This window comes from Lipophrys pholis (genome assembly GCF_963383615.2).
Source record: "Lipophrys pholis genome assembly, chromosome: 19".
NCBI classification, from domain to species: Eukaryota; Metazoa; Chordata; class Actinopteri; order Blenniiformes; family Blenniidae; genus Lipophrys; species Lipophrys pholis.
In genome coordinates this window covers 26,236,104-26,262,366 of record NC_137647.1, presented here as the reverse complement: position 1 = coordinate 26,262,366, position 26,263 = coordinate 26,236,104, and the positions used below count along the sequence as shown (strand labels likewise).

General features: G+C 44.0%; 1 protein-coding gene across 4 annotated transcripts; it reads left to right on the top strand.

Moving 5' to 3' along the window:
* The first annotated feature begins 382 nt into the window (after positions 1-382).
* glyr1 (glyoxylate reductase 1 homolog (Arabidopsis)) lies at positions 383-26,263 on the top strand. 4 transcript variants are annotated; one of them, XM_080487462.1, is made up of 17 exons: positions 433-646; positions 3,640-3,676; positions 4,766-4,845; positions 4,989-5,127; positions 10,201-10,311; positions 11,947-12,039; positions 13,567-13,620; positions 14,721-14,771; positions 14,858-14,931; positions 18,101-18,200; positions 20,766-20,876; positions 22,000-22,101; positions 22,181-22,343; positions 22,966-23,145; positions 25,033-25,157; positions 25,546-25,627; positions 25,722-26,263. In XM_080487462.1, exons 1-16 carry the CDS (start codon positions 609-611, stop codon positions 25,618-25,620), a joined length of 1,533 nt encoding a protein of 510 aa, XP_080343588.1. In that variant the 5' UTR covers positions 433-608; the 3' UTR covers positions 25,621-25,627; positions 25,722-26,263. The 4 variants fall into 4 exon arrangements, with proteins under 4 accessions (XP_080343587.1, XP_080343588.1, XP_080343590.1 ...); XM_080487461.1 differs by having other exon boundaries at positions 383-646; positions 25,546-26,263; XM_080487464.1 differs by lacking the exon at positions 11,947-12,039.

Below are 26,263 nucleotides of genomic sequence, written 5' to 3'. Positions count from 1 at the left end.
TCATTCATTAATCTCCAACCGAAGTTACCGAAGCGGGTGTTATCGATTCTTTTGTTAGTGAGATATGGCAGGGCAACAAGACAGTACAGTCATATGTACATACTAAGTCAGCCTTAATAGACCTTAATACACGTGAATTGACAGCCAGAAACATAACAGTTCATGACGTCACCGCGCTCAACCAATCAGAGCATTTGCTGGACAACTATACACTGCAAAAACGATTTATTTTACGATCATATGATGTAAAATTACTGTGAACAGACATTTTTTCACAAAAATAAACACCTTTTTTTCTGGTGCACAGACTTGGCAGCATGAAGATTATGTGGGATGTTTTTTGTGTTATTTCTACGTTTCGAGTGTATGTGCATGTGTATATGTGTGTGTATGTGTGTGTGGGACGTTGCATACCGGAAGGGGATCGTCTTCACATGTGATGGGCGTGTGTGTGTGTGTGTGTGTGTGTGTGTGTGTGTGTGTGTGTGTGTGTGTGTGTGTGTGTGTGTGTGTGTGTGTGTGTGTGTGTGTGTGTGTGTGTGTGTGTGTGTGTGTGTGTGTGTCGTCTCTTCCTCTCATTCAGTGCGACGTTTTATTAAACTTGCAAGATGGCGACGGTTCATCTGCGGATCGGGGACCTGGTGTGGTGAGTGGACAGTTAAACTCTCTCAGGCAGGGTGGTTCCTCCCCGGGCCCAGGGCGGCCGCCCGGCGGTCCGGCCCGGTGCGGTCCGCTGCTGTGTTGACGGTTCGGGTGGAGTCCGGCCCGGGGTTCGCTCTCCGACCAAAACACAATGCTAAGCTAGCTGCTAGCGGCTAGCAGCCGTCGTTAGCGTCCAGCAAACGGACAGAAACGTTCAGACCGAACACCTCGGCTCGTTCCGGACACATCTGGCCGAAGAGTCGTGTTTTAATGTTTGGAAATGAAGAGCCTGTTAGCAAAGTTCCTTTTCAAGGTTTTAAAATGCTTTGTTGGGGTCATGTTCTGCTCAGCTGCCGTAAGCGGATATGAAAGCTTCCGTGTGCGTAAACATGGAGCCGCTCACCTCCTCAACGTCTCTGCTGCTTCTCCAAAACCCACACGGTCTCCTGCTGCTCCTCCAGAGCCCCTCACGGTCTCCTGGTGCTCCTCCAGAGCCCCACACGGTCTCCCCTGCTCCTCCAGAGCCCCTCACGGTCTCCCCTGCTCCCCCAGAGCCCCATACGGTCTCCAGGTGCTCCTCTAGAGCCCCACACGGTCTCCTGGTGCTCCTCCAGAGCCCCACACGGTCTCCTGATGCTCCTCTAGAGCCCCTCACGGTCTCCCCTGCTCCTCCAGAGCCCCACACGGTCTCCTGATGCTCCTCTAGAGCCCCTCACGGTCTCCCCTGCTCCTCCAGAGCCCCATACGGTCTCCTGGTGCTCCTCCAGAGCCCCACCAGAGCCCCTCACGGTCTCCCCTGCTCCTCCAGAGCCCCACACGGTCTCCCCTGCTACTCCAGAGCCCCATACGGTCTCCTGGTGCTCCTCCAGAGCCCCACCAGAGCCCCTCACGGTCTCCCCTGCTCCTCCAGAGCCCCACACGGTCTCCCCTGCTACTCCAGAGCCCCATACGGTCTCCTGGAGGCTTTTTCCACCAGAAAGAACCAGGTGTGCAGGGTCAGGGCCCTTTAGGACCAGTTCTTTGTCTTTCCACCGCCAAAGCCCCGGCATATCGGGCTAAACGGGTGCTAACCTGGCCCCACATCCAGGGCTTTTCCACCAAAAAGAACCAGGTGCTAGTTCAGGGCCAGTTCTTAAATGAGCACCGCCAAAGGACCAGTTGTTTATCCATTGTCAACGGAGCCAAGTGAGAGCCGCGTCACTCCAAAATGTCGTACATCACTGATTTCGCCAATTTAGCGCTCATGAGCCCCGTTTCCACCGCACAAAAAGTGCAGGAATGGAGTGGTATGGTCCAGTTAGGTTTCCGCCACAAGAATTTGGGGATTTTCCGGAAATAACCGCTCCAAAGGTGGAGGCTTTTCCACCACCCTTCCGTTGGGGTACTCAGGACGACAGAACGGGTCTGATTTTGAGGAGCCGTCTGCTGATTGGTCAGTGATTTACTACAAGCCCTCAATATTTTAATATGTCGGCTGTATAAGTCCTCTGTTGTTAACATACTCAGCTTTGCACTGGTTGCTTTTTTTTGTTGTTGCACAACTTTTGTGCTGGTCCCTAAAGAGCAGGGACGGAGACCGGGACTCTGGAGCAGACGCTACAGCCGTAACCCATGCACTACCGAGTCTACTCATCGCGTCGCTGGCCGTTGCTCCATTGCGTTGGCCGCTCCGGTTTCCCGACGCTTGAGTTCCGGAACCTGCCGGTGTGCGGCATGATGCAATGCGACGATCGGACCACGTCCACACATGGTGCACCGGGACACCAGAGCTGCTCAGTGTCTGTCCTGGCATCGCGTCCGCGATGTCTGCCCCAACGCGGAGGTTGCAGTCTTCACTTCACCGGGGCGACGTTCGCTCTCTTCGCACCGCATCTCGCGCCGCGGCATCATAGCCGACTGGCTTTGTGCCAATGATTTCATGGTCATATTAAAAAAGATTTTTATCGGAATGTTAACGTCAGTGCATAAAACATTTGTTACTTGAAAAGTGATACCAGTCCAGTGAATTGTTTTCCTGTGATCAAAGCTTTCGGATCTCTATAGCTGGATGTTTGTGGGGACGGGAGCCACCGTAGTGGACAGTTTGTCTGAATGAAGACTGGTGAGCATCTGAGGTCTTGTAGATCCTGTAATCTGTAACATCTTCACATCAGCAGGTGCTGTTCGTGAAGAACAAACTCCAGAAGATGGTGTGTCTCTCCATCAGAGTAGTTCATCTGACTTCTACCTCCTGAGTTTCATTGATTTTCCTTCAGCTTTTCAGACTCCTCGTTGACAGTTTACTGTATCCAACAGCACTGTGATGATTATGTTCAATAACAGGAAATATTTGAATAGTTTATGCAACATTAGTTAGTTTAATCAGATCATGTTGGATGCCGATCTGATCACATGTTCTCAATGTTTTGAGTCGACAGTAAGATTTTAGTAAGGAAGAAAACATCCAGGAAGCAGACTGCTGTGTGGTCTGGGATCTCACAGGGTGGCTTCAGTCTTTTCTTAGATCAGCACAAGACAATCTGTTGCAGATTTGAGAAACTGTCTTTTTCATTTAAAAAAAAAAGAATTGGGTGCGGGGGGGTCCACAGCCTCTTCTAAGAATCTGTGAGGAATATATAATGAATTAAGGTGTGATTTGGAGTTATCTTCATGCCTGTGTGCTGTTTGATCTGCTCTGTGCTTCACACTCATACAGCTCACTCGGTGAACTTTCTCAGTCTGTTCAAACAGTTGAGATGCTTCAGTGTTTGAATTGAAATCCAGCCATTAGATGTGAAAGAGCCATCGAACAGTGAGGTGAGCACTCTGGTCGGTGCTTTACGCTAGTTTGACTGGTAATGGTGGACGAAGGTCATACTAAGCATATTTCAACCAGGTATTGTTCCTGATCATGGTGAGAATCAGAATTTGGTCCTCTGGTATTGATGATTTGATATTTCCAGTCCTGACAATAGTCCGACTCATTGGTCTGTGGCTTCAACACGTTTTTTCTTTCAGGGGGAAGCTGGGCCGTTATCCACCATGGCCAGGAAAGGTGAGCACGACTGACTTGTGATAGAAACAAATTCCAGTAATATAACATTCTTGTGATGTGCACATGATGTCCATACTGCTTTAATGTAGTTCAAAGGCTGAGTGTGTTAAGAATATAGATTTGACTGGCAGACTGAAAGCCTGTAGAATGCCGTTTCTCGTCAACGCATCGTTTTTGGCTCATCATCCACGCGGTGGTTTAGGTGGTTTAGGAGCCCAAAAGCTTTTTTTGCAGGAGCATAGATCTATATAACTCAGAAATATAGAAGTTGACTCCTACTCATAGACTTCTATATAACTCTATAAGTTGTCTGTGTCGTCTTCTGTGCTTTTAATGCGTTTGGTGAGTCACAGCACCCCTAAAGTCTGGCATATGTACTACATGCCGTTAGGCGTCTTTTGGGGGGGGAACACTGGGGAGAAAAAAAGTGGTTTTTAGCTCGTGTGGACAAGACCTGAGATAGAGGAGTCGTGCAAAGATTTTATGTTCAGATAACTCAATTCTTTCAGATTCAAAGGAAGTGCATGATTATGTAATACTACTTGATTCAAATACTGTGGAACTCCAAAATATCAATGATATTGACCACACATTATTTTGAGGTGTTTAATGTAGCACATGCTCCTAAAGTCTGACTCTATATAGTGTACAAACGTTTTCTGCTAAATTGGCATGAATTCTGATCGCGGTATATCTAGCAGTATGTGACGTTTCTGGTTCCTGTCCATGAACAGAAGCTTCTCACATGAGCACCTCACTCGTTTCATGTACTTGTCCATCAGAAGCGCTTCTGCTTCAGTGAGTTCTACTTTAACTCGTGGATGAAGAGATGACATGAGTCCACAGTAGTTTCGAGAAGTCTTTCCAGAAGGCGACTCTGTGATCTCTGCTGTTAGTGCGACTCAGTCTGAGAGACTGGGCTAGTGTACTTTTGAAATAAGATTTTTTTTCCTCTTTCCTCACTGTTTTGAAACATTCAGAGTAATGTTCTTTGAAAAAGGAACAAGAGGAATACAAATATATTCAAACGGGGAACACTGGGTATTCCCTTTTCCCCTCCTCTGACCTGAATGTTTCTGCTCATTTCAGATAGTCAGTCCTCCAAAAGACCTGAAGAAGCCCAGAGGCAAGAAATGTCACTTTGTCAAGTTCTTTGGAACCGAGGACCAGTAAGTTCTGTCGGTCTCTGTCTCTTTCTGTTGCTCGCTCGAGGTGAAGAGATGTTTCCCAGTCAATCTGCAGGAGAAGTAAGGAAGTGTGTGTGTGTGTCTGGTGTGTGTGTCTGGTGTGTGTGCCTGGTGTGTGTGCGCAGTGCCTGGATCAAAGTGGAGCAGCTGAAGCCGTACCACGCCCATAAAGAGGAAATGATCAAGATAAATAAAGGGAAGCGCTTCCAGCAGGCGGTGGATGCAGTGGAGGATTTCCTGAAGAAAGCAAAGGGGAAAGAACAGGTGATCTCCACCACCACAATGCAACAGTCTCATTTTAACCTCATGATTTCATGTGGACCCGGTGTCACCACAGTAATCAGTAGAGGGCAGCCACAGCTGAAGGACTGCATGAAGGACTCTTACAAGTGAGATCATTTGAATGAAATGAATTAAAGTCTTCCAGGAGCTACACTGAGTGACACTGCAGGATGTGATCAGACGCAACAATTTTAACATGAAAAATGAATTTAAAGGTAAGAGTTACAATTGAAAAAAATCTTTTTAAAATCTATTCTACTGAATCCTAAACTTTATTTATTGGCTCTATATCCAGAAGAACATAGTTCTAGTAAAGGGGAACAAATATTTGTTGATCTCAGCTTGCTTTAAACAAAATAACTATCGCATTGGTTTGGAAAGATCTTCACAGACCAACTATAAAGTCTATATTAGTCTATATTATACTATACAATGACATTGTGTTTTAGAATAATCATTCAATATGTCAAAACTTTGATCTACTGGAGCAGCCGGGTCAAATCTAGACCCCAAATAGGAACATTCTTTGAAAGTTTTTATATTTGCATAAGTTTCAGTTGTTATTCAAATAACACTTCTGCTTAGGGATGCACCGATACCAGTTCACTACCAGGCATGAGTACTCATACTCATAAAACTGCCACCGATGCCACGACACTGATACTGCTTCACAGCAGCGTGTGGTTTACGGCACTTCACTGCAAAGCGCGGTGGCCAGTGAGGAGCACAGCTGCTCAAAGCTGCTCCGCCCAGCGCACCCCCACCCCGGGCAGCCCGCCACTCCTAAATGAATGGAGAGGAAACCCTGCGCTTTATGACGAAGTTTCATTGAAAGCACTTTTATTAACTGTTAGTTCTCAGTTTATGACAAAGTGTTAACCCTTCCTGCTCCGGTCTCCAGACCCTGGTCGGAAGACGCAGGGGAGACCAACTTTTACTACGGGGTGAAGCTGTCCTCAGCTTCGGGGTTAACTCCCTCGTCTCACAGCCGGAGGAAACCAGGACACGGGACTCCGTTTCTGAGAGGAACTCTTGTTGTATTTATTGGCCTCTTACTTTTATGTACAGCTTCTTGCTATATCGGCTCAGCATATGCACGCTCGCTCGCTCATGCACACTGGTCAAGCGAGCGGTGCGCCTGTTAAAGGGGGACAAGTTTTATTGAAATGTTTTCTTACAGTAAATGTGGCAGTACAATAAAATAAATTTGAATGTCAGTACATCACAATGTAGGAATGTTGTTCAAATAACATCTGTGGGAAAAAATTAAAGGTATATTGGCCTAAGCACTTGGTATCGGTGAATACTCGGATACAAGTACTTGTACACTAATCATTTTGGAAAAAAGTGGTATTGGTGCATCCTTACGTCTGCTACACATACATTACAAACATTTAACTGTAATTTGTGCAGATTATCTTTAGGGAAGATGGGAGGAGCAGTTTTGTTCTCATTTCTTTTAGGTGTGTGGGGGGTTTTTTCTTTTTGTTGTGCATACATTGAACAATGTACCATATTTTCCGGACTATAAATCGCTCCTGAATATATGTCACACCAGTCAAAAAATGCATCATGAAGAGGAAAAAACCCTATAGAAGTCACACTGAACTATAAGTCGCATTTATTTGGAAATTTATTTCCCAAAATCCTAGAGCAAGAAGAAACATTTAATGTGGAAAGACAAGTTATTCAGTCCTTTGGCAGAGTCTTCTGTGTGAACATGAGCATCGTGGTAACTTTGGTCCATCTCCACAACATGCCAGCACCACGGTGAAGTGTGATTTCTCCTGATTGTCACTATATTCACACTCTTCTGGACTTTCTCTGCAACACTTTGGCCCTTGAGGATATCAAACGTGAGGGTGCTAAGCTAACCAGCTGATCGCTATCTACGCCAGGCTTGAGCGGTGGGCGCCGCGGCGGGCACTGCTGAAGCCCGGTCTCGACCCGCCAGGCTGAGCCGGCTGGACTGTTGCGGCGCCCGAGCCCAGTTCTGTCTTGTGTGAGCAAGTAGGGTGTCTTGTCCCCGTATCGTGTCCTCGCTCTGCGGCCGGCCCACACCGGGTCGGGTGTGGGCTCTCCAGGCCAAGGTGGTGGTGCAGGGAGCGCATCTCGCTGCTAACATTGATTGACTAACGCTGATTGACGTCTAAGCTAACGGCTGACTGATGAAGTTGGTTTCATACTCCATCATCTCATGGAAAAGACATTAAAGCACTGTGCGACAGAACAGGACAGGTGCTCACCATCATATCAGCTGTGTTACACCTGTTATAAGTCTCTCCTGACTATAAGTCACAGGACCAGCTAAACTACGAAAAAAGTGTGACTTATAGTCTGGAAAATACGATAATACAACACAAAACCCATAGGTGCATGTATCAAGTTATTAGATTTTTTTATGTTTGAATATGACTGATTAACGATGTGTATCTAAGAAGCTGCGTGTATGTGAAAAGTTAAATAAAAATATTGTGCCAAAAAAAGCGTAAAACACTAAAAGTAAAGGTGGACAGCAGCCACGATTGAAATGGATAAAATGATCAAATTCTGTTTAAAAATGTTTAATAAATATCTATAGATACATAGACTTAATTGTCTGCCCCAAGTGGTGACGGAAATATTTCTTTAGAAAATTTCTTTATGAGTGAACCGTACCAGGATGAGATACTGAATGTAATGATGGATCCAATGAGTGAGGTGTAAACCAGGGTTAATATGCCTCCGCTGACATTAAAAGTCCTCAGTTTCCCCATCAGGTGACGGCGCTGGTGTGTTTTTCTATAAACAAAATCAGCGTGGTTTGCAAACGACAGGCTGGTGTCGACCTCTGTTCCTAAATACTTAAAAACCTGAACCTGCTGGACAGATTCACCCTGGATAGTGAGAGGGGTAAAAACGGGTGTAAGAGAGTGACCTCTGCCCCCACAGCACAACTCCTTTGTTTTTGAAAGGGAGTTTATATCCCAGGCTTGGACCAGGGTGTTGACCGTCTGCTGGTAGCGGGTCAGTGCTGTGCTGTCCAGCAGGTGAGCCACCAGAGCCAGGTCGTCTGCATATTTAAAAACTGTCATTCCTTCACTGTTACAAGAGAAGTTATTAGTGAACACAGAGAAGAGAGTGGAAGATAAAACACAACCTTGTTTAAAATCACCTCGCTGGATTTAAAACCGTTTCAAAGCACCTGCTGTGGCCTGTCGTGTGAAACATTCTGAATCCATATAATCAGGGTGGAGTGAACCTGAAGGTGTGAGAGGTGGTGCAGTAAAGTGTCCATGTGCACAGTATTAAAAGCAGAAGAGAATTCCATAAATAAAATCCTGTTGCGGGGGCGTGCAGAGTCCAGTTGTTTTGTGACGGTGTCCTCTACTCCACATTTTGCCTTGTAGGCAAACTGAAAAGAGTCCAGTTTGTGTGAGAGCATGTCTGACAGCCAGTCTCCATCCACTCGCTCCATGCATTTCCACTGCACAGAGGTCAAGGCCACTGCCCTGTAGTCCTTCAGCTCTTTAGGTTGAGGTTTTTTGGGAATAGGGATGATGGAGGATTCCTTCCACAGATTAGGGGCACACCCGTAGTCCAAAAGAAGCAAGAAGAATCTGGTGAGGACTCCACCTAGCTGGGTGGAGCAATCTCTGAGCACCCTGCCTTTGAGCCAGGCAGGACTAGAGGTCTTGGGTGACATAGGTTGAGACGGAGGGGGGTCGGACCTGGTACATAAACTAAAATGACAGTTATTTGGAAAGATTCACGGGGGAGGTAGTGTGGTCTGAAGGACACAGTCATCAGTTCCTAGTCTTTGCAGCACTCGGTCCTTCTCACAGTGACGTTTGTTGCCCACTTGCTTTTGACAACCATCCAGGCTCCGCCTCCAATTGACTTCCATGTTTTTGCCGCATCCATGTCAAAGCGAATGATGCTGAAACCCTCCAAATCAAAGTTTGAATCAACAACCATGTGTCTGTGAAACAAAATAGACTAGTGTGGCGATGGTCCAGATCGTACCGGATCAGAGTGGAAAGTTCCTGGCTTATATTCCTTAGCGACCGCACGTTTGACAGGTAAAGGGAGCCGGCTTCCTCTAATCCTCAGTCTGTTTCTTAGTTCTCCTCTCCACCCTCTTTTCCTTCTTACTCGCTTCCTCCTGTGTCCACGAAGTAGCTCTGGAGGCACGTTGTCAGTGTTTAGGGAAGTCCCCGCCAGCTCTGACAGAGCGGCTCAGCTCCAACAGGTAGTCCCGTGAATAGGTGAGTCTACCTGGGTCAGTTGTCAGTAGAGTCCATTTGCTGGCCATAACCAGGCGATCAGAAGCAGTGCAGAGGCCCAGTGTTACACTGTTTAGTTGAACATTCCTTATTGCAGAAAAAACACTGACAAATGCTGAAACTACACACACACACACACACACACACACACACACACACACACACACACACACACACACACACACACACACACACACAGACAGCCTTGTCAGGAGTCGCTCCCACAGAGTAGCGCCCCCTCCATGCCACATGTTCTAAACTATAGATATGAACCATCGTAAATACAACCGGACAGATAAAAGCTTTTAAACATTTGAACTGTGTACATTTTTACACCAAATGAATTTTGATGATTTAAAAAGATAACTGTTGGTAAAGTTGTATCTTTAGATTTGTGATCATTATCAAAGCTTGTTGAATTTGTGAAGTTTTCATATGATTCAGATATATTTATTAGCCAGTTGACCCTATTTGGATTTTTTTGGGGGGTTCAGGTTTGTTTGTTTTAGCAGTTCCAGGACTTTCTTTCTGACAGCTTTAGTTTCTCTCAGTAAAAATGAAAGGTATAGGATTTTCGAATGTCGTTTTGTCTCCTCAAGCAGACTTTTGAAAGATTGTCTGCTGTGCTGTACATACAATTAAAATAAAATAAATTTGCTTACTTCCTGCAGATATAAAGACGTTTTCATACATTGACTGGGTGAAGCGTCTCTTTCTCTGAAGCCAAACAGTCGTCAGGCTGCTGAGAACTCCTGAAACCTGAGCACTAAAAACAAACTCTTTGTCACAGAACTCAGAAGGTAAAGGAGACTCCAAAGGAAAGAAGGCGGTTCAGAAGCCCCTGAAGATCCTGGAGGAGGACGACGAGGACCTCAGCGCTCTGAAGGATCCTTCAGAGAAGGTCAGTACACACATGAACTGTGGAGAGCAGACCACCGCAGAACGGCACAATTATAAACCGTCATAGACTCACTTCGTTCCAGTTTCTCTCTTTGTGTACATTCTAACTACGAACACTCCAACAGAGCTTCAAACCAGGAATGTCTCTTTTTTCCAGGTTTTCATTTTTTTAGCGAATCAACACCCAAATTGTTCCAATTAAAGTCACAGCGTCTTTAACTGGAAGTGTCATTAAAATGTTTGACTAATTTTATGTTTTGTGGTGAAACTTTGGCTTGAAACGTGCAGATTCTATAAACTGGATGTGTTTTAGTATCACCTGCACCTGACTGGTACACATTTAGATCAGAGCATTTTGTGATCTTCTACCAAACCACACGTGGCTCTGAAGCCCCTCTACTGGCTCCATGAAGCTTTCACTAAAGTACATGGAATTGAACCATTTTTTTTCACCTACCGGTATTCTTTTTTTTATTTTATTTGCACACGAGACATTACAAAATGACTTCTGACTGAAAAGTCTTCAAAGAAAATAAATTCTGTTTTACAACTAGAACAGGTTAAAATTCATTCTAAAATGGTTAGAAATGTAATAAAATGCCTTAAAACTTTTATGAAAGCAACATAAGCTTCTGTGTGTATTTTAAACGTTCTATTTTAAACTGCTCTCCTCATTTTAAAAGTGAAATACATTTTGCAGCTTCAGGCAAATATTGTTTACCAGGAAGTGGCTGAAATGACTCCTCAGGTCAGAGCTGAGTCATGCAGAGAGACGGAGTTTGTATTTTCTTGTTGAGCTACTGGATAAGGCACATTTTCAAATGGCTAAATAGAATTTTTACAGTTAAAAACATTTGGACAATGTGTCAAAGGAAATAAAAAGCTGAGAATCTCATGAACTCGGATTATTTCTGATAAAATGGAGAATGTAAGACATTTGACCATACAGCAACATCGTTCAGAAAAGTTTGAACATGGGAACGAAAGGGTCAAAAAGAGATTCGGTAATAGAAATGAGAGAAATCCACATGTTCGCCAACAGGCTTTGTTCCTTAATGCATTTCTATTGACAAAATATTCCCCTCCGTCTCTACAGTGGATTTTGATGGAGTGTTTTATTCAGCACCAGAGGTGTAGTCCGCAGTACACAACTTAATTTTCAGTCATCATAGTGTGCACCCACTTCCAAATCCCCCATGATGCACCACTTGGCAGTATCTTCGAGACAGATTTCATTTCTCATTTCTCTTCCAGGAACGATGAAGACATGACCCGCCCTCCTCTGCCTCGATTGGCTGGATTCACTGATCTGATTGGTTAATGTTTGTTTATTGTACAGCATGAGGACAGACAAGCCAATCAGAGGCAGAGTAGGCGGGGCATGACAAAGCAAATATTACTCACTGATAAATTCTACTGAAGTTATGTGACAATAAGCAAATACTATGGAGGGATTTCCACTGAAGAGGCGTCTTACACACTAAAAACATGGCGTTTCTGGGCTACTTTGTAAAGAGGCAAAAGTGGAGAGGAGAGCCAGCTCTCCAGGGAACTCTGCACCATCTCGTCTACATTCAACGGAGAAACACTACCCCCCCCCCCCATTTAAAGGTGAATATGTCTCTCTCCTCTTAAGGACTTAACTGACTCTGACCCCGAACCATCCACTCTTGAGAGGCTTGAGAGGCTGGGGGCCGGACCCGGCTCAGGATTCAAATGGGAGACCAGCGTAGGTGAACGCCACCCGCTTCCCTGCCTCCCCCTCCTCCTCTTCTCCCACCGAGCCTGCCTCTGCCTTGCCATTCTTCTACCTGACCTTTAACCTTTTGGCTTGATCAACAGCTGCTGACCTTTCCCCTCTGACCTGTGTGGTGCTCAGTCCGACTGTTCGCTGTGTGCTCTTCACACTGAGCCCGGTTCAACCCACAAATCCAGCTCGCCTGCCGCTGTCGGGACATGTGGAGGCTGAGGATGTGACGCCTAAAAAACCCAATCACACAACTCTTTTATTGTTCATAATTATCAGTTTATACACATTTTATTAAAGGATGTAGTGAAAGGTTACGCATAACTTTACATCACATGATAGTTTGGATCTGAACTGAATTATTATGTATTGACCATTTTACATCAAAATAATGTTGCGTTCAATGTTCAAATAAATTTCAGATTATCTGTTTTGCCTTTGCATTAATGTACATCACAACTGATGTCAGCAGTTTTATAATTAGACAAAGTAGGCAAAACTCAAATGGGTTAGTTTTAGCTCAGCCTGTATTTTGAGTCTCCTGGCTGTACAGCGCCCCCAACATTCCTTTAACCTTCAGCCGACGCATCCTCCCTCCTCTCCGAAGTGGTGACTGGCTCTGTGGGTCGACCGGCTGGTTTTAGCAGCACTGCATGAACCTGAATCCTCCAGGAGGACGCTCTGTGAGGCCCTGCACAGGACCAAGTCTCACGTCCAGCTCTGCTGGTCTCACTGTGCTCTAAGAGAAGAAGAACTGTGCTTTCCCCTTTCCGACATGGGTTTAACCTCGTCAGCCAGCGTGGATGGTGTGTAGCCTGGATGGTTTGTGCAGCAGCTGAACACACTCAGGGTTCTCTTGTGTGGACTTTCAGCGCCAGTTGAAAGTTTAGATGAAGTACAGTAGGACTGTGAAATGAAGGTGGATTCTTGACTAGCCCGTCCAATGTCTGCTAAAACCAGGAGGTTTCCTCCCAACATTGGTTCACGTTACAGGAGTGTCAAACAAGCAGAGCGTCACACAGCTCAGCAGGATGAGCTCTGGAAATGTTTCTTCAAAGAAGAAACTATGATTTAACAAAATGATTTGCTGTTCATGAATTGTTCACCAAGAGTTGCTTGTTTTTGTTAAATTAGCAACACTGACACAACGTCTATCATTTTCATGTCTAAATTTATTCCTCTGTATTGTTCTTATTTTAGTTTCATATCATTTCCCTTTATACTTTGTTACCCAGATTTTAATGAGGGTTGCTATATCCATTCTTTAATTAATTCTAGGGATGTCCCGATCACACTTTTTTTGCCAATTCCCAATCACTCACAAATGACCAATATCGTCCCCGATCCGATATCTACCGATCGGCTCAGGACATCCCTAATTAATTCTTTCAAAAAGAATCACTTTTTATTTTTAGGAGAAACTACATTAATTGTTCAGCATTTCACCACATACACTTTGTGTTCTTGTCTGGTCTCCACGCACACCGATGACCTGCTCTTGTGTTGCAGCCTGTGAAGGACGACCCACATTTCCATCACTTTCTACTCAGCCAGTCTGAGAAGGTAAGAAGATGAATGCAGCTCCACATGATCACAAATTTCAGCCAGAAACAACCAGATTCAGGAAGTGAAAGGTGTTGAATTCCACTTGATTGAACTGTCCAAACTCACTACAAACTAAACATGTGATTCACTAACATACAGGTCAGTCATTCTGATGTGTTCACAGTTAAAAACCACCGTTATCAACTGTCTGCAGCATCCATCCACTGGTGAACTTAGGTCTGATAAACAGGGTGGATTGTTTTCTACGTCGTCTCTCACATTCTCCACTGTTCTTCATGGAGCTCCAGCCTGTGGCTCTTCACCACAATTCAGATCCTGCTGATGTGATCCTGGAAAACTCAAACTAAATCCATACTGGGATTGGCTGCATCAGCCCAATATCATCTAATATTCAGATATCTAAGAATATCTGATGTAGTTCACTGACCTCATCAGTCAATGTGCCTGACGTCAGTTTATTGAGGGCAGTTGAGCCGAAATGAAGCACAGTTCTGGTCTGAGGTCTGAGATCCATGAGGGATCATTTCATGGCAGCAAAATCCTCCAAAAGCTGAGGAGACGTTTCCACATCGCAGACAGGTTGGAGGAAACTAGAGTCTGACTGGCTTCGCGGTCAGGGGGCAGTGGCAATGTTCTGCTGGATTAAGTCACTCCCACCTCAAGCTTTTAATATTGTCAAATACCATATGATGCATTATGTAATCTGACTTTTATTTTGGGGTCCTGAGCTTGAAAATTATCTTTCACCTCAGCATAGATTTGTCTGCTTCTTTGTTCTCTTTATATTGTTAATTGTGAATAATCCTGCATATTGTAGCTTCCACCCAAAGCATGTGAGATTAGCCAGTGGACAAAGAAACCGTCGACCACTAACCGTGTGGTATCTACTGTCTTTATTTACCCAACGATAATTCAAAGGTACCTTTTTTCCAAATGTACCACCATGTTATTAATGATACCAACAAGTGAAATGAAAACCAAATAAAGTTGAAACATGGATCCAAGCGTTATTGAAAGTTGTTTCTGCTTCCATTTAGTATTGGCACACAAGCTGAGAGTGTTTGAAGTTGACGTTGAGTCTGGTTCTGTGTCCACAGCCGGCCTCGTCGATGGAGCCCATCAGCAAGCGCCTGAAGATCATTGAAGACGTTAGTGAACCCGTTGTGTGACTAATGAAAAACACTGAAGTTAGTGTTTGTTTAAACTGTTGGCTTTTTAAAATTTACTTGTGCAGGACACAGGCTCGACATCTATCCAAGCAGCCGACAGCACAGCCATCAACGGCAGCGTCACACCCACAGACAAAAGGTACCAACACTCAGCTCACATCTCACCATAACTGCTCAACGTGCCTGTTATGTTGGATTGCATTCTTTGTACCTGCTACAAACATGCATGTAGTTTCTCTGCGGAAAGAATAAACTATGTGGCTGCAACAGTAGTGCAGAGAGAGCTGTGGGTGGTGTGGAGGGGGGCATGTTCAACAACAATAGTTTTGCTTTTGTTGATCATGATGAAATTTGAGGGTCAGACTAATAATCATTCACATGTCCCAACTGAATTCATTTGTGTAGAAACCAAGAAATTCATAAAATATTTCAACCAATATCCTAACATTTTCAACTAATCTACTACTTTGATTACAATATTTGCTGGTTATTTAATTTTTGAAGTAGTTATTAAAGAAAATCCTTCAGAAATGTAGCTGCAGCAAATATTGTAATAGTGCATAAATAGGACTGTGTTGCTTGTCGTCTGATAATCACAAATAAGTGTAATAGAAGTCCCCGTCATCATATTTATTCATTTAGGATCCAAACTGTTAAATTTTGCTCTTTGTAATATCCATATTTAGAATTTGTTCATAAGAGATTGTATTTTTAATACTTTGCGTTTGCAGGAAATTTAAGTTATTTTATACTTTTAAATGTATTCAGTCGTTCTCATTTCAAGTAATCTGTGCTTATCAGCTCTTTAATAAATCTTAACCACAAGTACTTAATTTGTATTTTCAGACAGTGTAGTTTTACAGTTCTTTACAGTCTTTTAAAGTGGCAATAAATAGGTCCATGGGTGTCATACTATCAATATAACTGCCACATCTAGTGGCCAAACATTTTTTGCGAGGTGGAATTGTTATCGTTCATTTATCATTATTGAGGTGAACTGCTCAGTATATCGTGATAATGATTTGAGGTCTTATCGCCCAGCGATCACGGTCACGCATCAACTCACTTTGCTCCACTTCACACTGTATCCTGAAAATGAGCTGAATAAATCTATTGTCTTCAAAAAAGCTGGCATTGAGGTTTGTGGTTCCATCATGTATATCAAAATATCATCCGCGTACATCGATATTTTATTTTCGGTGTCATCTGTGTCATAGCCCTGAATTTCCTTATGTGCACAAATTGCCTCGGCCAAAGGCTCTAATGCAGGTAGAAGGTTGAGTAAAGCCCCGTTTCCACCACACAAAAAGTGCAGGAATGGAGTGGAATGGTACGGTTCGGGTTTCCATCGCAAGAATTTGGGATTTTCTGGAAATAACCGCTCTAAAGATTGACGCTTTTCCACCACCCTTCCGTTGGGGTACTCAGGATGACAGAACGGGTCTGATTTTGAGGAGCCGTCTGCTGATTGGTCAGTGATTTACTACACGCCCTCAATATTTTAATATGTCGACTGTATAAATCCTCTGTTGTTAACATACAACAGAGGGGTGACGTTCGCTCTCTCGGAACCAACTTTTGTTTTACACTACAAATAGTTAGGAGAATTTTACACTATCAAAGGCCTTTTCGGCATCCTTAAGATATTAAGGAGGCGTCTGATATTGTGAAACAAGCGTCTGTTTGGGATGAAGCCTGTGTGGTCAGGGTGTATGAGTTTAGTTATAAGGGAGCTGAGTCTTGAAGCTTGAGTTTTGGATAACCTGTATGAGCCGACCAGCTCTACGTCCTTCTCTTTTTTTGGTAAGGACTTCTTGTACATCTTGAGAAGGAATGGAGTTATTAGATTACCAAATTTCTTATTGAACTCGTTCCATATACCAACAGTTTATTGTTCTTCTTAAATCCGTCTCAGTAATTTCCACTCCTAAGGAATTCTGATCATTCTCTGATGGTGTTGGTCATTTACATGTACTCAGGAACTGTTTCATAGCCTCAGGTGCTTGTGTCTGACAGCTGGACAGGCATTCATAATATTGGTGGAATTTGTGATTATATCTTGTTGTGAGGTAATGGGAGTTCCAGTGTCAGACTTTATCTTATGGATAGCCCTATTACTTTCCCATTTCAGGAGTTGCCTTGCCAACAATTTCTGAGATTTATCGCGATATGACAAAACAGGATTTTCTAATCGCAAGGGCTGCGATTTGAATGCTCACGTGATCTGGTCACATGACGACTTGATCATAATGACTTGATGTGATAAACTTATGAATCTCCAAGTATTCACAGAATTGTTTTCTTCTTAGCAGTTTGGGATCAAGTCTCCAGGATCTAAAATTCTTCTTCATCTCAAACAGTTTCAGTGAAATAGACACTGGGCAATGGTCTGAAATGATTATATTATCATATTTAATGCTTTCAACTCCAGGTAGATGTTTGCTGTCACCCAGCTTGGAAGGGTTTTCTCTATTGGGAAGAGTTTTTGGGATGAGGAGGTGTTTCCTGTATTGGGAGGTGTTTTCTGAAGTTTGTAGTGTGTCGCACTTCCAGGCCACCGTAGTTCTCCCTGTGGTAACTTTTCTGACACTTCCTGCTTAAAACCCAAAAAGTCAGAAGGACTTTTTTATTTGTGTGTATGATTTAGTAAAATTATACAATATTAAATTATCAGACAATCTAAACTGACGTTGTGTACTGTGATCAATCAATATCACTTCATATCGACACAAACGTTAGAACGTCAGAGCTTCATCACTGCTCTTTTAGTTATATTTCATATTTATATTTGATGTGAGTGCGTTTTGTGTTGGAATATTGATTCCTCATTGTGACGGCACAAGTAGTTACGCCATGTGTGATTGTGACCATTATTATTAACTGTCGTGGAGCAAAACAGACTTGGAACAAGACAAGAACAAAAAATTCCTTTAAAGAGATCTGATTGGTCAGGAGCCGGAGCTTTTATACTGGTTCATCTCTTATCCAGAATGTAACCTGGTCCGGAGCAGGTTAGAGGTTCAGCGTAAGTTACCAGGGCGATTTATCCCGGTAAGAAGTGAACCAGCGTGGAAAACCTAGGGTTAGCCCTGAAGTTACCTTGATAAGAGGAAATCCTGGGTTGTAGTAAAGGCCTCTGGACAGGTGAGCAGGACAGGCAGTCACACGCAGGTTTGTAGGCTGTGGAAGTAAATGATTAAAAAAAAAAGCCCTGCACACACAGGGAGAACATGCAAACTCCACATAAAACTGTAACTTATGTTAAAGATGACACTTGATGTCTTTGAATGCGTCTGCTCCTCCTGCAGAATAGGCTTCCTGGGTCTGGGCCTGATGGGCAGCGGCATCGTGTCCAACCTGCTGAAGATGGGTCACATCGTCACGGTGTGGAACCGCACGGCAGAGAAGGTGCAGACCTGCAGCAGTATTCACCTCACCATGTCAGGCAACTCCTGATGTGCTGCAGCCATGTGACCCAGAACACAACCACTCACACACATATGGAGCCCTAATTTAACGCCCGCTTACAGTTACAGTGTGTGTGTGTGTGTGTGTGGGGGGGGGGGGGGGGGGGGTCGTCGTCAAATTTGAGCTCAAGAAAAAAGAAAATGACACAATTTCTGTTAAATGACCATTTCAAATGTTTCCTTTTGTTCAATGCAAAGAGGTATGAGTACAGTGGGTACGGAAAGTATTCAGCCTCCTTAAAATTTTTCACTCTTTGTTTCATTGCAGCCATTTGCTAAAATCAAAGAAGTTCATTTTATTTCTCATTAATGTACACCCAGCACCCCATCTTGACAGAAAAAAACTGAAATTTATTAAAAAAGAAAAACTGAAATATCAAATGCTCATAAGTATTCAGACCCTTTGCTCAGGATTGAGTAGAAGCACCCTTTTGAGCGAGTACAGCCATGAGTCTTCTTGGGAATGATGCAACAAGCTTTTCACACCTGGATTTGGGGATCCTCTACCAGTCCTCCCCCCAGATCCTCTCCAGTTCTGTCACGTTGGATGATGAACGTTGGTGGACAGCCATTTTCTGGTCTCTCCAGAGATGCTCGACTGGGTTTAGGTCAGGGTTCTGGCTGGGCCAGTCAAGAATGGTCACAGAGCCACTCCATTGGTATTTAGCTGTGTGCTGAGGGCCATTGTCTTGTTGGAAGGTCAACCTTCAGCCCAGTCTGAGGTTCTGAGCACTCTGGTAGAGTTTTTCTTCCAGGATATCTCTGTACTTGGCCACATTCATCTTTCCTTCAATTGCAACCAGTGGTCCTGTCCCTGCAGCTGAAAAACACCCCCATAGCATGATGCTGCCACCACCATGTTTCACTGTTGGGATTGTATTGGGCAGGTGATGAGCAGTGCCGGGTTTTCTCCACACATACCGTTGAGAATTAACGCCAAAAAGTTCTATCTTGGCCTCCTCAGTCCAGAGAATCTTATTTCTCATAGTCTGGAAGTCCTTCATGTGTTCTTTGGTAAACTCTATGCAGGCAACAATATGTCTTGCACAGAGGAGAGGCTCTGCCATAAAGCCCCGACTGGTGTTGGGCTGCAGTGATAGTTGACTTTGTGGAACTTTCTCCCATCTCCCTACTGCATCTCTGGAGCTCAGCCACAGTGATCTTTTGGGTTCTTCTTCACCTCTCTCACCAAGGCTCTTCTCCCACCATTGCTCAGTTCGGCTGGATGGCTAGGTCTAGGAAGAGTTCTGGTCGTCCCAAACTTCTTCCATTTAAGGATTATGGAGGCCACTGTGCTCTGAGGAACCTTGAGTGCTGCAGAATCTTTTTTGTAACCTTGTTCAGATCTGTGCCTTGCCACAATTCTGTCTGTGAGCTCCTTGGGCAGTTCCTTCAACCTCGACATGTACTGTGAGCTGTAAGGTCTTATATAGACAAGTGTGTGTTTTTCCTAATCAAGTCCAATCAGTTTAATCTAACACAGCTGGACTCCAATGAAGGCATAGAACCATCTCAAGGAGAATCAGAAGAAATGGACAGCATTTGAGTTGAACATGAGTGTCACAGCATAGGCTCTGAATACTTATGACCATGTGATATTTCAGTTTTTCTTTGTTTATAAATTTGCCATATTTTCTACATTTGTTTTTTTCTGTCAAGATGGGGTGCTGGGTGTACATTAATGAGAAATATAATGAACTTTTTTGATTTTAGTAAATGGCTGCAATGGAACAAAGTGAAAAATTTAAAGGTGTCTGAATACTTTCCGTACTCACTGTATGCTATAAAAAGTCAGCATTTTATGCAATATTTTTGTGTAAAACTTGAATATAAATAATATTCTGAATTGAATTGGAATCTAAAACAAACATAGGCCCTGCAGTTCAAAACTGGCCCACCACAAGGTTCGATTCCCTGGACGACCGTGAAAAGTCCAAATTATAAAGAAAAGCTAAGAAGTAAATGTGGCTCTTTTTTTGTTATTGAGGTATTCCTTATCACAACATGCTGCAGAAATCTGACTCTTTCCAACATTAAGATGAGAGGACTGCTGTTCAGAGGATATTTCGAGTCTCTGCAGGTTTAAACAGACAAACAGAACTAATTGGACATTGGTTGGTGTGTTTTTAGTTTCAGCAAAACGTAAAGAGAAAATGGCTTTCTAAATTTAAATTCAACGTTTCTCCAGCTAATCAACATTAAAAAAAATTACACAATGTTCAAATTTTATACATTTTTGTTAAAAAAAATTTAAACGACGGCTCATTGAGACGATGTTTAAAAAATCATTTTTGAAAACTTGAGATTGAATATCTAGACTATTTAGTGTGTGTGTGTGTGTGTGTGTGTGTGTGTGTGTGTGTGTGTGTGTGTGTGTGTGTGTGTGTGTGTGTGTGTGTGTGTGTGTGTGTGTGTGTGTGTGTGTGTGTGTGTGTGTGTGTGTGTGTGTGTGTGTGTGTGTGTGTGTGTGTGTGTGTGTGTGTGTGTGTGTGTGTGTGTGTGTCAGTGTGACCTGTTCATCCAGGAGGGGGCTCGGTTAGGCCGGACCCCTGCAGAAGTGGCCTCCATGTGTGACATCACGTTTTCCTGCGTCTCAGACCCCAAAGCTGCTCGAGATGTGAGTCCACACACACACACACACTTCTGTTCACAAGAGACAACGCATTTTAAAGTTGACAGTTGTGTGACCAACAAAAATCTGCTGATTGGACTGATGTAGATCAGAGAGGAATAAATGTTCGGCCTCCTTCGCAGCACTGAAACAGTCTAAACTACACCACCCTGTGCTGCTGCTCTTATTTTGCTTCATGACATCATTTGCTGCATATTTTGTGGTGTCAGATTATAATTCAATGTTTCCTCCTGAGAATGACTTGTCGTAATCACTTGTAGGCAGAATGTTCTTGTTATTTGATTTGATACTTACAGGTAATCTAGATAAACATCAGTGGTTGTTGCAGTTCCATTAAACCAGGAGATATAATATCAAAAGAAACGGGTCTGTGAGCACACTCAATTCTGAGACTCTGCGGCAGGTTCTAAATATGATGTAATGATATAATGTGAAACCGGGAGGATTTTTAACAATGCTGCTCCCACACTGGATGTTATTCTGTCCACCGTCTGTCTGTCTGTCTGTCTGTCTGTCTGTCTGTCTGTCTGTCTGTCTGTCTGTCTGTCTGTCTGTCTGTCTGTCTGTCTGTCTGTCTGTCTGTCTGTCTGTCTGTCTGTCTGTCTGTCTGTCTGTCTGTCTGTCTGTCTGTCTGTCTGTCTGTCTGTCTGTCTGTCTGTCTGTCTGCCTGCCTGCCTGCCTGCCTGCCTGCAAGATTACGTCAAAACTACTGCAAGAATTGTGTTGAAATTGTCCCCACAGATAGATATTAGGACCTGGAAGATTCATTAAAGTTTGGAGACGATCCGGAAACTTTTTTTTTCCTCCCCTGAGTCCAGGTCAGCCTTTGGTGGACGTCAGAAATGTCTGATTGCTCTTGTTTAATATTGTGATCACAAGAGCTGAAACCACTAACAACTAAAGTGTGAACTCTGATATGTAGAAGTGACATGGTAAGCTGCTGTTGAAACTTCACTTAAAAAGATTGAGTGTTGGCTCTGTTATTAATTAAATGTTATATTTATGTCGTTCACAGGTTTTTATGATGAAAACAATCTGACTTCAGTCTGGAAACACCCGATTGTATTTCAAGTGAGTTTAAAGTGTTGAATTTTGCGTGTGTGTGCAGCTGGTGTTGGGACCCAGCGGAGTCCTGCAGGGCATCAGGCCGGGGAAATGCTACGTGGAGATGTCCACAGTGGACCCAGAAACCATCACAGAACTGTCACAGGTACACACACACACACACACACACACACCCGTACTGACTGAGGCGGTGGAGTGTGACCGCCTCCTCCTTGGACCATCAGGTGATCACGTCGCGGGGCGGCCGCTTCCTGGAGGCTCCGGTTGCAGGAAGCCAGCAGCTCTCCAACGACGGGATGCTGGTCATCCTGGCGGCGGGAGACAGGACGGTGTACGAGGACTGCAGCAGCTGCTTCCAGGCCATGGGAAAGACCTCCTTCTTCCTCGGTATGCAGATCTGTCACTTTGGGAAACACAAAAATAAAAGAAGGGTTAAATCAAAAGTAACCGTTACAGTAAGTCTGCTAGTAAGTCATGAGGAACCAGCTGAAGAAATGTCTCCATAACATCAGCATCTCTGCTGATTTACACTCTAAGAACAAGTTAAACATCAATTCAATCTGGTTCAGGCGGATTCTTTCATCAGACCTTCAGTACTTCCGTTTAGTAGATGAGCTTCCACGCGAGTCATTCATTCATTCATTTTCTTCCGCTTATCCGTTTCCGGGTCGCGGGGGTGACAGACTGAGCACTGTCACCCAAATCGCATCGCACCATTTAAGAACCTTCCTGCAGGTGGTGAGCTTCCACGCGAGTGTACAAGTAAAATCACGTTTTTAATGCGCACAAAACTTCAGTAAATCAGGCCTGAAATTAGAAGAAGCACTTTTGTTGTTAGGAAGATATCTTTTGAATTGCTTCTATTTTCCAATTCTGTGTGTGTGTGTGTGTGTGTGTGTGTGTGTGTGTGTGTGTGTGTGTGTGTGTGTGGGTGTGGGTGTGGGTGTGGGTGTGGGTGTGGGTGTGGGTGTGGGTGTGGGTGTCGGTGTGTGTGTGTCGGTGTGTGTAGGAGAAGCAGGAAATGCAGCGAGGATGATGCTGATCCTCAACATGGTTCAGGGCAGCTTCATGGCCACCATCGCAGAGGGACTAACACTGGCACAGGCCACCGGCCAATCACAGCAGACCTTCCTGGACATCCTGTGCCAGGGCCAGATGGCGAGCACCTTCGTGGACCAGAAATGCCAAAGTAAGGTGACGTGGTGGCGGTTTACTTGAACCTGCTCCCTGCACGCTTTCTAGACCAGATGAAGCACCAAGTGTCAGTGTCCAGTTAGATAACATGGTGGAGGTATCATCATGCTCTAGGGCTGCAAAAAAGATGAAATCTGAGAATTACCAGAATTTTATAAAACAACATACGACAGGCTTCCTGATCCGACTTACATTTCACTGCTATTTTTAGGTGAAAAATCATCCATCCATCCATTTTCTTCCGCTTATCCATTTCCGGGTGGTGGGGGTGTCAGTCTGAGCACCGTCATCCAGATCACAATGCACACGATTAAGAACCTTCCTGCAGGTGGAGAGCCCACAGGAAGGTGGAGAGCCCACAGGAAGGTGGAGAGCCCACAGGAAGGTGGAGAGCCCACAGGAAGGTGGAGAGTCCACAGGAAGGTGGAGAGTCCACAGGAAGGTGGAGAGCCCACAGGAAGGTGGAGAGCCCACAGGAAGGTGGAGAGCCCACAGGAAGGTGGCTCCCGGCGTGGGACACGAACCCTCTACCCTGAGATTATGAGTCTCATGCTCTACCAGCTGAGCGAGCTGGGTCTGGAGAAAAAACAACTTTGCTTAAAATGAATCTGAAAACAGAAATAATGAAAAAATTCATCAGGATTCTGAATCTGATGTCAAAATGCTGAATCTCTAATCATGTACGAGATACAGGCATTTGACTGCGATAACTTCAGATGGACGACAAATCTGTGTGCACATTTTTACAAATGCTCGCTTAGTTGTACACTTACAGTTTCACTAAGACGACACTTAGATTACGTCTCGGAGGAATATCTTACAGAATGATTTGTGTTTCAAAGAGGATAAATCAAACACGTGTAACCTCAGCAATGGTCCCAGAGAGTGATCGGCCAAAACGGAGTGGAATCGGTGGGTTCTGTTCATTCTCCATCATCCCATCATTCCATGTTTGACTGGCCACAAGTTGATTCCAATGAAATGTCACCACGTCCACATTTCTGTCCTGGGGCAAGACATGCTGGCGTCAGTCTCGCTGTAGAAAATAAAACTGGCACAGAAATATGGCTTGATCAAGGTTATTTTGCTGAACCAACAATAATTATATCAAAGTCATATTTTCATTGCTTTTTGCTGAAAATTGTAGAAATACCCGTTTCTTTAAAAAATCACACTTACTTTCTTTCACACTAAGAATTTCCTGCCCTACTTAACATATGCCTTAACGTTGCCTACACAGTTTTAATGTTCCAATTGATGGATTGTGTTTGATTCACAATACAATTCTGATTAAAGGATGCATGCATAAAAGCCAGATTTCCAGGTAACATAATAAAATGTTCTCTAAGACATAGGCTCTACTATAGCGACACCCATTATGCCAAAATAAAGTGATTCTCAGTTCAATTTTATGGCACAACGGCCAAACATGGAAATATGTTGTCACCCTATAAGAGGTAGTTGCATGTTTTCAGTGACCATTTTGTTTGTGATGCAAATACTATTTGAGGAACCTCAAACCTCATTAGGTGTGCAGAAAGTACACGTTCTGGGCTTTTCACTGAGGTGCAGCAACAGTGGAAGTCACCATTATTCAACTTGCAGGTTTGTTTCCACACGATTGGCAAAGAGATGCAGTCCTGTTGGAGGAACTGGTGAAGTTCTTCACAACTTAGTGACCTGCCATGAGTTCTGATCTGAAACGGAAGATGAAGCTTCTGGAGCCCCTCTCTTCAGTCTCAGTGTAATAACAGATAAATAACAACAAGTTGTTAATGTTTACAGTCAGAGCGACGCCAGACACTCTGAGCTGCTGCATGTTCAGGGATAAATGATCCTACTGAGATTTGAATAAATCCAGACTGTCTCTCTTCTTCCTCAGATATTTTACAGGGCAACTTTAAACCAGACTACTACCTGAAACATATTCAGAAGGACCTGAGGTTAGCCATTTCCATGGGCGACTCGGCCAACCACCCCACTCCCATGGCGGCAGCCGCCAACGAGGTATGGCAGTGTTTACTCTCATCACTTTACCTGTGGAGGAAAACTAGTTCAAGAAATAAACTGCTGAAGGAGGTGAGATGGGAAAAGTTTAAAAAACATGAAGCCAGCTGGACTAGTCAAAACGACTGAAACTGCAAAAAATGAAACATTGAAACTTAATAGAATGTTTATAACTTTACATTTAGTCAATTTTATGAGCGGTGTCCTTAAAATGCCCCCCCCCCCCCCCCCCCCCCCCGTGTGTGTGTGTGTGTGTGTGTGTGTGTGTGTGTGTGTGTGTGTGTGTGTGTGTGTGTGTGTGTGTGTGTGTGTGTGTGTGTGTGTGTGTGTGTGTGTGTGTGTGTGTGTGTGTGTGTGTGTGTGTGTGTGTGTGTGTGTGTGTGTGCAGGTGTATAAGCGGGCCAAGGCTCTGGACCAGTCGGATAACGACATGTCTGCCGTGTACCGAGCTTACATCCACTAGAGTCGCTGTGAGCTTTTCTCCTCCTCTTATAATCACTTCAACCCTTTTCTTTTTTAATTCTACTGCTTTTTATTTGCTTTGTTTTGCCCCACATGCCCCAGGCTTGTACCCCAGGAGCCCTGGAGTGTTGCACTGACTGTGGGGGTGCGGGGGCAGTGGGGTGGGACCGGGGCAGTTGGAAGGATCACGGCGTGTCTGAGCTGTGGAACCAGAACACGCTGGAAAGTTTTGTGGATGCAGAAACCTTGAAGAAGTTTTTTTTAATATGCATATGAGGAGTTTATTTAATTGAGTGTGATCTTTGCTTTTCTTTTAAAATGTCCAGGAATCCACGAGAGAAAGCAGCGAGAACATGCCAGTGCATTGCCTTAATATAGTAACCCCCCCTTCGGGTCGTTCAGTGAGAGATATATTTATTTATGTTTGTTCTTCCTGGGTGTTCCTGGTCTCTCCGCAGGTCAAGGCATCACACTGCAGTAATAATCCACATTTCTCAATGTTTCAGAACCTTGATTCTGTTGTTTGGAAGAGTTCTCATTTCTCATTTTGTTTCCTTTAAAAAAAAAGAAAGAAAATGTAACCTCTGAAGTTTAGTTGAATCCACTTTCAGTTGTATTTTAACTAAAGATCATAACTAAGCCCA

Bases quoted from the DNA above. Each gene is read 5' to 3' on its own strand.
- glyr1 (XM_080487461.1), top strand. From the start codon at position 609: ATGGCGACGGTTCATCTGCGGATCGGGGACCTGGTGTG. The intron at 18,201-20,765 runs GTGCAGACCTGC...TGTGTGTGTCAG, and splicing joins GGAACCGCACGGCAGAGAAG to TGTGACCTGTTCATCCAGGA. The intron at 23,146-25,032 runs GTAAGGTGACGT...CTTCTTCCTCAG, and splicing joins CGTGGACCAGAAATGCCAAA to ATATTTTACAGGGCAACTTT.